At 42.7% G+C, this 14,208-nt stretch overlaps 1 protein-coding gene across 1 annotated transcript in view; it reads right to left on the reverse strand.

Moving 5' to 3' along the window:
• The window catches only part of PAMR1 (peptidase domain containing associated with muscle regeneration 1), a 69,863-nt gene that overhangs the window by 7,339 nt on the left and 48,316 nt on the right, over positions 1-14,208 (reverse strand). The window contains exon 7 of the mRNA XM_024752593.1: positions 1,781-1,993. Coding sequence (XP_024608361.1) covers positions 1,781-1,993 — 213 coding nt within the window. The remainder of the gene's footprint in view (positions 1-1,780; positions 1,994-14,208) is intronic.

The following is a 14,208-nucleotide window of genomic DNA, read 5'->3' on the forward strand; positions in this document are numbered from 1 at the left end:
AAAAAAAAAAAAAAAAAAAAAAAGCCAGTGCTGCGTAATCCTTTTCCACATTAACTGTTCACATCATTCAGTTCAGGTTCATACCTGACCACCCTTTCTGGAGACCAGTGCACATTGCTCAGGCTTTCAAAGGTAAGATACATTAGCCAGACGTGGACAGCTCCCTTAGCAAAAGAGCATGCTGAGTTTTATCTAAATTGGCAACCCCCTTTGAAGAACCCAAGTAGAATAAACACCTCTGCAGAGCTGCTCCCCCCAGGTGATATGAAACAATGATAATTAATAGATTAGGATTATCTGTTCACATAAATAGTATTGGCGAACTTAATCAATACAGAATAAAAGCCAAGATCAAGCTTCTAAAATATAGCCCAGCATAGTGAATCACAGGGCTCTCATTTAAAACCAGACAGCAGTGTCAACCGTCAATAAATCTTGAGTAACTGATTCCTCCATGTCTCTGCAACTAAGGCTCCTAAGGGTCCTTTGAGGGCAACTCAAAGCCCAGTTTAATTTTTTTGAAGTCTCTCTTTCTTCACAAGTGAAAAGGAATCCTTCCCATCTCACTTTCCCAATCAAGCAGCCAACATTCGTCTAATTAGCAACCTAGGGAACTCTGCTTGTATTAATTTGTAAGAGAAGAGTTGACAAAAATCTCCAAGGACATATGTAACACCGTTTCCATACTTAATGAAATCAAGAATCAGAGTCTGTGCTGGTGAGGATGAAGCTTGCTCCTGGCTAAAGTCTAAAGTGATTTCTTCCTTTCACAAATCTTTCTTTCGTTCCTTTTCCCATGATTCAGGTTGTTGACAAACACTCAGAAGGGAAAGTGGAGGATTGAAGCAATTATCTGGATAATCTAGGCTAAGGATATGCTTTTCTTCCCAGGAAACAGCTAGATAACTGTGACCTGCCACCAAAAGGAGAGGGGCTGTCGACCTGGAGCAACTAGGGAATCAACTCAGCAAGAAACTATGCACGCCCACTCTCAAGTGGGGTAAGGTCCAAACTTCCCTATGCAACGTTCCATTCGTTCTGGTCCCCAGCTACCTTTTAAAATGTCCCTCCCAGATTCCAGGACTGATTCACTTTTTGTTTACCATGATTCTTTCACTTCTGCCTACACCACCTTCCCTTTGTCTTCTAACTGGAATATCATCCCAACTCCTCTTTACCTCTATAAATCCTTCCCTGCTTCTCAGACAGGTTCCAGTGCTCTCTGCTACATGCAATCGTCTCTATTTCACTCCTTCTCAGAATATACACCACTCATTTGTTCTATAACTCTCCTTTGAACGTTCAAGGGTTTACTGTCTTTTTAAGATGCTTTTAAACATCTTAACATCTCAAACCTCCCTCCACATAGGCTGGCAGGGATGATGTGTCTACTGAGTTCTTTTATTTCTTGCACTAATTTAATATTGCATAGACAGTAGATAAATGTAGCCATATAAATGCATTTTAATTGCTTCAAATCTATGCTTGGGTTTGCATGTATAAAACTCAGCCTTGTCATCTTTCCTAAACTGCTCTGTTAACTACATCACTCTTCTTGATCACATCAAGACATTGTGATTAGGAAAAGCAGGTCCTTTGGCTGTTCAAAAAAGAAGCAAATGTTTTATGGATGATTTCCAACCTAAAAGTAATGTATGGTTCCAGTGAGAACTTAAGATAGAAGGCATTTTTCCAGGGGCTCAAAAACATGTATGAGAGCTACCAAAATGTCCAGCAACTCCATCTATTTCTACAGACTTCAAAATTATTTGCAAGTTACCTTTTATGCAGATGGGTTGTTTCCCCGACCACTCTCCATTCTGCTGGCAAGTTCTCATCTCATTGCCACTAAGAACATAGGAGTTGTTACAAAAGAAGGTCAAGACGGTGCCAATTTTTGCATAGCGCCCATTGATAAGCTCAGGGCCTCCTGTAATTTTCTTGTACCCATTGACTGGGTCCCCAGGGTCTGAGCAGTTTCTTTCTTCAAGGACTGAAAGTGGAAAGAAAAGGAGAGCTATTAATAGTCTGAAGCATTCCATTTTAGTATCAAATCTTTACAAGTCTCACTGAATTAAAAACGCAGTGATACAGAACCTGCTAACAATGGTACTCAAAGGAATTACTAAGAGAAAACTCATAATAGAAAAATGCATGCATTAGACATATCTTCCCCTTGTTTTTACGATTTATTCTTAAATTGAGAAGTGTTTCATCCCAGATACAAATAAATTTGACACTACAACGGTCTCTCATATAATCATGTTCATTTGTTTCTCAAACTGTGGGAGATGGCCAGGCCTGGACAAAATACACATTTTGCCTAAGTTTTTATGATCAGTATACAAGGGTTATTGGCTTTCAGTGTTGTAATATCATCTCCTTTGTTCCCTAAAGCTTAGGCAATTAAACCAGACTATTCAGTTTCCTATTTGTGTTGTACCCAGAAAGTAGAACAGATTCTAAATGAGTACATATATAAATTTAGATTTTATATTTCATCTGCTGGAACATTAGTGTGTTAGAAGTTGTAATTAAAGAACACTAGAGGACAATATAAATTCAGAGATACAACAAATTCCCTTGATCTCCAAATATAACGCTCCATCTAAACATTTAACAATATTCATTACAAAGATACCTCTATTCTCTAATTCATGTTGCACAGCTACTTAGAGTAAAATTGGCATCACCAGCTATTCTAAGCACTGAACAGGATATTAGATATATCCTGGACATATTCTATCAGCTAGATAACATATTTTTCTCAAATAGATTATGGCAAATTATTGAATATTACTTGCCTAAGGACACAGAGTAAGTCCCCTGAAGAATTCAACATTTAATTACTGAGTTTGGGTACCAATCACTCTATCAGCCTCCCTAGTCTCTTTTTAATCATTTTTTCTAAGACACAGGTTCATTCCCCACGCAATACAATTATCCACTGGACATGCTTTACTTCCCATAAATGTCCCAGTTACCTTTCAAACAACTTACTTGCTTGCCTCCAGGCAAGAAATTAATGTCCATTCATATAATACTTCTACAATATTTGAGAATTAAAAATTTATGAATATTCCTCTGTGCAATTTGGCAAGGTTGCTAATATTGTCCAAGTTTCTGGTTTGTCTGCTCTAAGACTGCCTGTAGATCACATGACAGATGATCTCAATGACACTCTGTGTGTTTTGGGTTATGTACTTTGAGCAGTTTCCCTGAGGGTTGACTCCAAAGCCCCATTTTAAGTGTCAAAAAAGGACCTCACTGAGTGAGCTGTTTAAAAAAAATACTGAAATGCAGGCTTCCCTGGTGGCACGGTGGTTGGGAGTCCACCTGCTGATGCAGGGGACGCGGGGTCGTGCCCCGGTCCAGGAAGATCCCACATGCCGCGGAGCGGCTGGGCCCGTGAGCCATGGCCACTGAGCCTGCGCGTCCGGAGCCTGTGCTCCGCAACGGGAGAGGCCACAACGGTGAGAGGCCCGCGTACCGCAAAAAAAAAAAAAAAAAAAAAAAAAATACTGAAATGGTATAGTGAGGGCAATGCACTTTTCTGAAGCTTCAAGTGGACTCAGAAAGTCCCCCAGTGCTTATATTTCCAGGAATCCCTCTATGATGCGAGAGCAAGCATTCCATATTGCTTCAGTAATGGGGCCACCTTCTTATACTACAGACTCATTCAATGCTGAACATGTAGCCCAGAAACAACCAGCAAGAGGCCACAGACTTCAACCATCTCAAAAACATGTGTTATACATGCAAGTTTTAGAAAATGGAATTCACTGTCAACATAAAAATCAGGGCATTTCTCACAGAAATCTGTGTTCCTGGCTTCTGACAAAATTCAGTTCCAGAAACCCTGGGTCTGTATGCTCACACGGCAAGAATCAGCTGGTGTGGGGAGGAGCTCCCTGCCTGGACTGGACCACACAGCCTTGCCTCGGCCACAGGCCCCCAGCGACCAGCTGCCTGGCTCTGGCAGACACTTGAATCTGTGGCCTGTTAGGCTATATCAAAGGGCTATGATTTGTGTAATTCAAGTGTAGCTCCTCATTCATTTTGAGCTTTGCTTGCTAGAGCTCATGGCCAAGAACGATCGGGTGATACTTAAGACTCATCTTGGAATACTGAAAGAAAACGAACTAGCCTCTAGCCACATCAGTCTCAGCAGAAGGCAAGAAGAGGCGTCTACTGTAAGCCTAATCGTTGCATTTTTCTCCTCTTAGAAGTAAGTAGCTTCCTGGTCCAGTTGGCTCCCGCTCCATGATCTCCTACGTGCAGGATTCTCATGGATCCTATTTCTGTTACATTTCATGTGCGTTTAACTGGCAGGAACATTGGAGAGTTCTTGAGCTCTTGGAGGTAATAAAGCCTCAGGACAATTCAGGTTCTTTCTTCCTCTCACTGAAGAGGCTTTAAAGGAAGATTTAAAGGGAAACGGACTCAAGATATCCAAACAGGTCTGCCCACGGCTGAGGAATTCTGCCGTATTTCTATAATTCTTAAATGCCTATTCCTTTATAACGTGATGTGTCTGAAATCAGGTCACATGCCTACATTTCCTGTAATATTTCTTTACTCCCAATCCCCAGAACAGCTATAATTAAATCAACGGTGCACCTTAAACTTGCTAGAATCTTAGAACGGAGAACGATTTATTTGGTTTTAAGTTATGCTCATGAAATGTCACCAGGGTTGAGCTGAATGATGCTTCCAAGTGAGGGTTCAATGGAAGGTGAGACTGTATGGCTGAAATTCAAGAGAAATGCAGACATTAGAAACAGATTCATAAAGGATTCAGATAATGTAGTTGTCTGACACTACTGAAAAATAAATAGACTGAATATATTCAAGGAAATAAAAGACAAAATTGAGAACTTTGGTAGAAAACTGAAAACCTTAAAAAATAGCCAAAGGAGAAATCTAGAACTCAAAAAGTTATAATGACATAAAGTAAAAATTCAGTGGCTGAGTTTAATAGCAAACCGGATACAGTGTAAGGGGATTAACAAACTGAAAGATAACTTCAAAGAAAAGGTTCAGAACAAACCCCAAGACTCAAAAAGGTGAAAAATGTAAGGAAAATGTAAGGATACAGTGAGGAGGTTAATAAATACGTGTAATTGGCATCCCAGAAGAAGAGAGAGAGAATGGAGCAAAACCAATATGTAAAGAGATAATAATTGAAATTTTTCTGATGAAAGACATCAACCTACAGATTTACAAAGTCCCAAACCAGATAAATCTGAAGAAAACCACACATAGACATATCATATAAAACTCTTCAAAACCAAAACCAAAGAAAAACAATTTAAGGAGCCAAAGGGTTAAAAGACCGGAAAAACATCCTTTAAAATAATTACAGTCGTTATCTCTGGTTTCTAACGCTGAGAATGTTTTTTGCTTCTTTCTACTTTTTTTTTAGAAGTTTTATAATCAGAAAAGGCAGCCATAAGAGTTTATTATTTTTGTTGTTGTTTCTATTGTTATTATATTTTAAAGTATCAGGCAAAATGGTTTGGGTCCTCCCCACTAAGCCTATAAATCTAGCATTAAGTCTTCATGCCTTTTTTTGTGTGTGTGTTCCCATACCCTCTCCAACCCATGCAAATCTCTTTACCATCTTGCATAATCACAGACTAATCCAACTTTCCATGAACTCAGATTTAAATGAGTTTTGTCACTAGACTCTGGTGGAAGAACAATGTTCTCCAGGATCAGATAGCCATAGGCTTAAATAATCATTTGGTCCTCAGTGTCCAGAATGAGCACACAGTAGGTGTTCAACAAATGTCTGTTTGCGGGTGGAAGGGATAAAGGCTAAAATGTATTCATTCTTCCACTTAATAAACCAGAGCCTGGGAAAATTAATTAATTTCTCCAAGACTTGCTTTTCTCATCTATAAAACGAGATAATAACATTTTTCTGGCTGGGGTGGTTTTGAGGAGTAATTTAAACTACACAGTCTCTAATTCCCGTTTTTGCCTTTATTTACAAAGCACCCTACTGCCTTTAAAAATCAATTCCCCAAATTCATACACCTTAAAGAAAAACCCATAAAGGAACCTAAAGGCCCATTATTGGCACATTCAAGTATAAAGCAATATTTTTTGGCTTCTTGGTAACGTGATGGGCTTCCAGATCTGGGTCCAGTGTGTTGATTCAGACTTCTGGGTACCAACCATGGTCTCTGTACATTCATCTATTTTAATCCTGTGTAATGAAGGCTTAAAATTATATTCCTATATCAAACATCTACTGGGCATTCGTCTCTCTTCCTTCTGTACCCTCTCCTATGATGTTTCTTTTTGCTTTTTTGGTTTTTTTTGCGGTTCGCGGGCCTCTCACTGTTGTGGCCTCTCCCGTTGCGGAGCACAGGCTCCGGACGCGCAGGCTCAGCGGCCATGGCTCATGGACCCAGCCGCTCCGCGGCATGTGGGATCCTCCCGGACCGGGGCACGAACCCGTGTCCTCTGCATCGGCAGGCGGACTCTTAACCACTGTGCCACCAGGGAAGCACTCCTATGATGTTTTTGAAGAGAATTCTAAGACTTCCTCTATCCATCCTTTTCTCTCCCTGTTTAGACTTCTACCTGTTGGATTCATAGAGCATCTGCGTCTCAAAAGCCCATCTCCCCAGGGTTAGATTTCCCAACTCCCTCTCTTTTACCCCTGTGGGTCTCTGGTTAGAAGGCTCTGTATCTCCCCACTGAACAGACTCATGATTCTTTTCTATTTGATTTTTCAAGAACTTTGGATTTCATTTCCCCTCAGTAGGACGGATGTTTTTCCACAAAGCCAAATGAGAATTTACAACATCTGCATCTCCGGTGTGAAGGACCATCAAGCTCTTGCTTTTTGCTAAGTAAAATATTATATAATTAGTAATAAATAGCACATTGTCCTGTTACTTTTGGGACTCGGCCCAGGGATATGAACACATTAAGGTTAGCATGCCTTTACAGTCTATCTTTCGAACAAAATAGTACTTGGGATGCATTTCTATGGATACTGTTTCAGATAAACATTTAAAGAAAGTCCTTCCCTCGTTTTCTTTTTTTCTCAGGGCAACAGTATTAGGCAGTTGGCTGTGATACCACTTTACAGAGGAGATGCAATGGCTGTGGGATGGTTCTTCCAGTGATCACTACTGGTGCCCCATCCAGGTCTCCTTGTATCCTTTTACCAACTCAGCTTCTACAGGTGTGCTTTGCTGCTGAGAGCTGGCACCTGCCACCTTCACAGGACTGCCCCTTTGGCATGGGCACCATCTTGCCCATATGAAGAGCTAAAAAAATGCCTAGGTTTTTGTTCCCTCATGCCCACCTCAGGGTTGGCTGTAGCCAGTGACTGATGGGTGTGGAAGTACAAAAGCCCAACTCCTGTTTCTCGAGGTGTAATTTACACTTCCCAGCACCCCACAGGATCAGGCTGAGTCTGGGAGTTCAGTTGAAATCACTCGTGCTGGGTTTTTTCCTCTTTCCTATTTTGCTTCTGCAATTCCCTTACTGGTTGATCCCGAGAGTAGTTCCTTTAATAAATCATTTGGACCCAAATGTGGCTCAGGGTCTGGTTTGGGGAGAAACTAAGCTAAGACAGCTCTGCTGTTTTCTTAGCCCTGAGTACCAGAGCCCCTCATGCCTCCCTAGGGCAACACTCCTGGGAGGTGATGAGACCCGAGAGAGGTTGTCATCTCAGCCCTGGGCATAGGGCCCTGTTTGCCTTTCAGCACTCCTGGGAGATCTTGAGGAGGATGACTGCAACTAGAAAGGCTGCGTCTCATCAGAGGGTCTCCAGCCTCCACAGATATCTCAGGCTCCAGCATCCCACCCCCACCCCTACCAGCAGGGCTGTTTGACCTGAAGGGGTCAGGTGCTCTAAGACAATGGACTTCCCTAAGCTAAACAGTGTAGACGCGGAATCCACCATCCAAGGATTCTCCCTGCTGATTTGGTGCTGTCTGTGGGAAGCCAGGGACCTTTTTACAGCCCTGGGGTATAGAACTTCTCACGGGCCTGAATTGTGGGTCTTAGATTTAAGTTCATTTAAAGCAAATAAAGTTGTATCTTTTTCTCCCCTGATTGGTGCACGAAGATTCATACCCAATATAAAGTAGCTAATATGACCAGGTCCAGAAGGTCTATCAGAAATGGACACAATGATGAAGACGTCAGGGAGTAAGTCAGGATAACGTAGAGACATTTTAAGGAAAAGTAGCTTTTTGGTACACACAAATAACACCACGTTTTTGTGCCTTCTTGTCAGATCAACTATATGGACCATAAGAGAAGGAAGTTCACACTCTTCATCCCTAATTTAGGGAGTGGACCCACTTTCCCATTCCCCAAATAATCACAAAACTCAGGGAGCAGTTCCAGCTGTGGCAAGAAAACATACCTCTTGCTCCATTATATTGCTCTCTACCAGTATATCCCTGTTCACAAACTATCTCCTTATGAACGAGTCTAGAATTTCAGTATGATATACCAGACTTCAAGAATATTTGTCTTTTCCTTTGTTCTCAAAGCTGTAAGTTCAAATTTGGAGACAACATCTAGAAGAAGCCCCTAAGAACCAAAGAACCCAATCACCGCTTTGCCTTTTGGAAGCCCTGTAAGTCTCTCTGTAGAGAAAGGCTGGTGAAGCGCTGCTGGCTGTCCACTTCGTTGATTAATTTTCTTGCACCACCTAGTGTTCTCCGTCGCTTGTTCTTGTCCCACTTCTAAATTGTTTTACTTTAATTATCACTTATACCCTGCTTGCTTTCAGGAATGGTTTGATGTGATTTACAAAACTGCACCTAAAAAAAGCATACTTTTTTCCTCTAATTTTATATTAATGATATATCTAGGGTAGCCAGAGAGCCACCTGAGCAAAAAAACTAAGAGGACTACTCTGTCTCTTTAACAGGAGCTGGGTTTCAGAGCTGTAAGATTATCTTGAGAGTTCCAGCAAGGGAAAAAGATGTCAACAATATTCATTACCCCGTTATCTAGCTGGCAGTGTGAGCTGGGGTGTTAGTCTCAATCCTTAACATATTCTTGGTATCCACCCATTCTCACTCATCAAAAAGTCAAGGGAATGATTTGTGACAGAATTAAAGTTCTGTTTGGGAAAGGCATTAACTTTCTCATCGGGACTTCCTTCATTCTGGAAACCCAACTTAATCTGAGACCAACACCCAGAGACAACCATTGGACGGGCTCGCATCTCTTCCTCACTTCTTCCTATTCAGCTAACATCTGCGTCTGGTGCCTCTGGACCCAACATCTTTTACTTCCCCACAGGTCTCCCCCGACCAGGAATAATGATACCAACTGGTGATATAAACCCCCACTGAAAACCCTTTTGATCGCTGTCCAGCCAATGGAACCCTGCCGCCCTGATGGCTTCCAGCCTTCCGAAGTTGTGAATGAGACTGCCCGTGTGCCATTATGCTTGGACCGCACACACACACTGCTATTTGTTCATCTGGCAGCAATCTGGAGGCTGAGGCTATTGATCTTAATCAGTATTGTCCTTGGCTTTGGGTACACTGTGTCTTTTGGATACCACTTTTCTGGTATTTGGATGGCCTATTTCATTAGACAGCTGAAACTCCCTGTGCCTGAGAGATGGGTCAGCTTCAAAACATCCTCAGAAAGTTCTGGTCTTTTGGTGGGGGTTGGGATGAATTGGGAGATTGGGATCGACATATATACACTACTATGTATAAAATCGATAGCTAATGAGAACCTACTGTATAGCACAGGCAACTCTACTCAATGCTCTGAGGGTGACCTAAATGGGAAGGAAATCCAAAAAGAGGGGATATGTGTATACGTACAGCTGATTTACTCTGCCGTACAGCAAAAGCTAACACAACATTGTAAAGCAACTATACTCCAATAAAAATTAATTGAAAAAAACAAAACAAAAAAATGAACCTCACACATCCTCATTCGGTAGAGCCGATGAGCAACCTACATAACTATAGAAACTTAGCTGTCTTCTACCTAGCCGATGTGCTCAGTAAGTCCTCTTAGGGCTCCCACAAATCTCAGAAGGTTTCTGAGTCAGCTCCTGGGGATGGGGCTAGGGGGGTAATAACACTAAACTACCAGGGGAAATGTCCCCCATGGCATTCATAGTTAACTTTTCAAATATAAAATACATCCCAATGAAAATGGCCCAAACAAGGCAATACGATTCTGTTTAGCCTTGGGGATGAAGAGAATGACCCTGCGGAGGAGTCCTGAGCTTCTGAGAACACGTGAGTCCTAAGAGATCCTGCCAACTTAGTAATTCTCACCACCACCACCATTACCAAAGGCCTTTCTAGAAAAAGTTGTCGCTGGGAAATATATGGCGTGACCACTCTCCTCAGGCTAAGGCTGGAATTGTTTAACAGTTCTGCCTAATGGAGGGGGAGACACACCAAAGAGCCCTGCCTTATCTCCTCAGTGCCTGGTACCTAACAGACACTCAAAAATGTCCGGCCGGATGAATCTGCAAAGCGGGGAGGATAACAGTACCTACCCCAGGGGGATGTCGTGACAATGAAATGAGACAGTGTCACATAAAGCACAGAGCTTGACCTATATTGAGAATCGTGAGAATAACTACTGTTGTAATTTTTAATACTTGGATACCAATAAGGATGTCTTGTGTTTTGCAGAGAGGAAGCTTTCACCTTCTGAAGCAGGGTGAGGGACAGGTAGTGAACACCCCACAAGGCAGGAGGCTTTAAGGAAAAGTGGGAACTCTGTAGCCTTTGTCAAGGGGCTGGAGTCTCAGGGTCTGTGACAGCAGGGATGTTTGTTTCCGTCAGAAGTTAATTCTGCTTTGCTCTCAAGTTCTTCTACTCTGCATCTTCCTCCCACTTCCCTGCATGGGCATACAGTCCATCCCAGCTCTAATGGGTTACCTCTTAACCCAAAACCAAAATAAAATCCACCCCCTGCATTAAGTTCTGCCTCAGTGACCACGTCTGCCAAAGCAAAAGCCAAGGGGGCCCCAACAAGAAGCAGGCAAAGTCTTAGTAAAACAATGGTGGACGTGGCCCATTCCACACTCATGGGCGCTCCACCCCAAACTCTTGGAGACAGTCAGGCTGGAGAGTTGTTTAGGAGGCCTGACCTGTCCTCTTATTATTTGGCTGGAATGCCATCCATAACTAAAACAATTACTGACTAGCAAAATGCATCCCTTATATACCAACCCCAATCACCTTACTCTGAATGAGAAGAGGCAATACCTTGGTTAAGAGGCCACAGGCGCATGGAGCCCAGCAGAGTTAACACTAAAACGTCACTAGGTCTATGTAGACTCAGAATTACCAAGAAGGAATGATCCAAATGAAAAGGAAAATTTCCCCTAAATTATAAAAGCAAACAAACAAATACCTTGATAACTATACAAGGGCAGCTTCTACTGTGTTCAGTGACCTCTTTGGCTTTCCAGATCTGAATCCAAATGAGACAGCATCCCTCTAAACATGCTAAGAAGGATGGCAGAGATTCACCTCCATGTTAGGGAGGGAGAGGAGGTGGGAGGCTCGGGTATAGGGGATGTGTAAGAAGTAAGCAGTCCACTAGCTAGTCATCTTTCCGGGCTCCTCCACTCTCTGAAGGCTCTGGGTTACCAAGTGCTGGTGGGTAACAACTACAGATTCCCTGGGACTGTTTCCCTTGGGGTTATCCCTATACCCTTCATACCCTCTCAGGGCAGACTGTGTATTCTCTTTTCTACCCTGTTACTCTAATAAAATATGTAAGGGATGCTCTGGAGCTTTGGTTTCCTGCATAACCACAGGGGACTGACATACAGCCCACCCCATGTTAAATGAGTGACCATTAAAAAGTCCCATGAGAAAATAAGGAGGCTGACTAGATAACATGATGCTTGGGGCAACCTGCTCTGGAGTTTCCCAATCTAGTTCCCCCTGACATTACTCCACTTATCACCTCTAACAGCCCCTTCCTGGCTGTTCTGGCTCCAAAGACTCCCCATCCATCATGGCAATGTGCATGTCTTCTCCTGGGATCCAGGGTTCCTTTATGACAAGGGCACTGGCAGTATCTACCTGTCCTTTAAAACCCAATCTTTCTTGCCTGGATACTGGTGTAATGGTAGCAATACTTAGTGTCTGGCAATGATTCAGGAGGAAGGGTTCACAGAGAAAACTTAGAAAGTCTTGTGAGAATTTTCTTAAACCCTAAGAAAGGTTTGTCATGATCATCTAGTTTGTAGAAACTAGTGCTGTTATCCTAACCCCTCGTCTAGAGAATCCCTGCTTTCTGCCAAACTTTGAAATGGCCACATGGGGCCAAAAGTAGTAATAAGAATAACTGCTTCTATTATTCAATATAATAACATCAATATCTATATATAAGTGCCTTACATGGATCATCTCATTCCATCCCTGCCATCACCCCTAAGAAGAATTAGATAATATTTTCCTGGAATTTATAAGTGGCGAAACTGAGGCTCATAGGAGATGAATGACCTGCTCGAGATTTACTGGGCTGGTTAATTGCAGGCTTAGAACCAAACCAAAGTCTTTCTGACCAGAGTCCAAGCTCTTCACCCAGGATTGCATCATCTCACTGTGAACAAAGGTGCACCCGTCTTCCACATGTTAAGGATGAAATAGGCCTTTAGAACTGCAAAAAAGCCAGTGAAATAATTCCATTTTTACCATACCTCCCCTAAGAGATCTTACAAGAATTTGCATTAATTCCAGCTAACCTGAGGCACGTTATTTATCTGTGATGGGAGAGGCAATTGTGACCCACTAGGGGTCTCAGTACATCCTCACTGCATCAGTGTTAACGTCTCCTTGAAAACCCCAAAGCTCCCAATCACTTATTCTGCTGAGAAACGCGGGTTGGCCCTTTGAAGCTGAAGTATAAAGTGTGCCTCTCATCCTGGGCTCTTTTCTTCTCAGTCCTTGGGACAGGCTAGTGGGAAACCTTCTGATGCTCCAAAACCCCGATGAATCCAGAGACACCATTTTTCTTTAATTGGTGGAAGCCGATTCGTGTTGTTCAAAGGCGCGTCAGAGCCTGCAGTATGAGCACTGTGCCCCAAGATTTAGCCCGTTTCATCACCCTTCATTAGGATGCAGAGGGGAGACCCCGGCACCGTCAACTGGGCCAGAGGAACAAAGGCAACATGGAAACTGGAGCGGGGCAATGAATCCCTCGCTCTCCACTTTTTCAAAACAAGATTCCGACCGTTTACTCAAGAACTTATTTTGTCCTCGTGTTCCACACAAAGAAACAGGAAATTTCAGAGGGAAAGAAAGGGGCCCCAGTTTCTTACACGGTGGCCCAGGGAGGTTGGGGTCACGGAGGGTGCTGGCAGGAGGTTAGCTTGGCCCCAAAGCCGAGGAGGGGCCACTCCCCTCTTTTTGTTCTCAGAGGAGTTCACCTGGGAGCAGGAAGGTTGTTGCTCCTTGTAAAAAATTTGAGGAGAAGGCTGGGGTAGCCGTCCTTGAAGGTTGTCCTCGGGGCTCTTGCACCCTCTCCCTAACCGAACAGGGCAAACCTGTGTTGACAGTATCTTCTTCTTCATCTACTACAACACAAAATCTGAACGAGACATCTCCCCTCAGACCCACAGAATTCCTTCTAAAATAAATCCGTTTCCAGCTTGACAAGAATAGACCCTGGCTTCTGACCTGCAATTTCTGATTCTTATTTTGAGGACTGGCATTTAAAATGGTTCATCTTGTAAAATCTGGTAAAACCTTTTGGTGGCCATTTTGACAACAGCTCTCCAAAGTTTAAATACGTGTACCCTTTGGACGAACAGTTCAACATCTAGGAATTTGTCTTACAAAAATACCTCTGCATGTGAGCAAAGAAACATATGTTAGGCTATTCACTGCAGCTTTCTTCATAATAGTAAAAATATTAAACGTGGTATCGAGTCCATCTTAAGGGGTGGAGTGATGATATGATTGTATAGACACCCATACAATGGAGTCCTGAGCAGCCATTTCTTTCCCCCATGAGGGAGACCAACAAGGAATGACCTGGAAAAAATATCTATGATATGAGCACGGAAAACAAAAAGTTGAAACATTGTATGCATACTTTAATCCACTTTTGTTTAAAACAGGGTTTCTCAACCTTGGCACTACTGATCTTTGGGCCAGATAACTCTTTGTGGTGGAGGCTGTCCTGTGTATTGTAGGATGTTTGGCAGCATCCCTGGCCTCT

This window comes from Neophocaena asiaeorientalis, unplaced genomic scaffold (genome assembly GCF_003031525.2).
Source record: "Neophocaena asiaeorientalis asiaeorientalis breed wild unplaced genomic scaffold, Neophocaena_asiaeorientalis_V1.1 scaffold196, whole genome shotgun sequence".
In the NCBI taxonomy this organism is placed as follows: domain Eukaryota; kingdom Metazoa; phylum Chordata; class Mammalia; order Artiodactyla; family Phocoenidae; genus Neophocaena; species Neophocaena asiaeorientalis.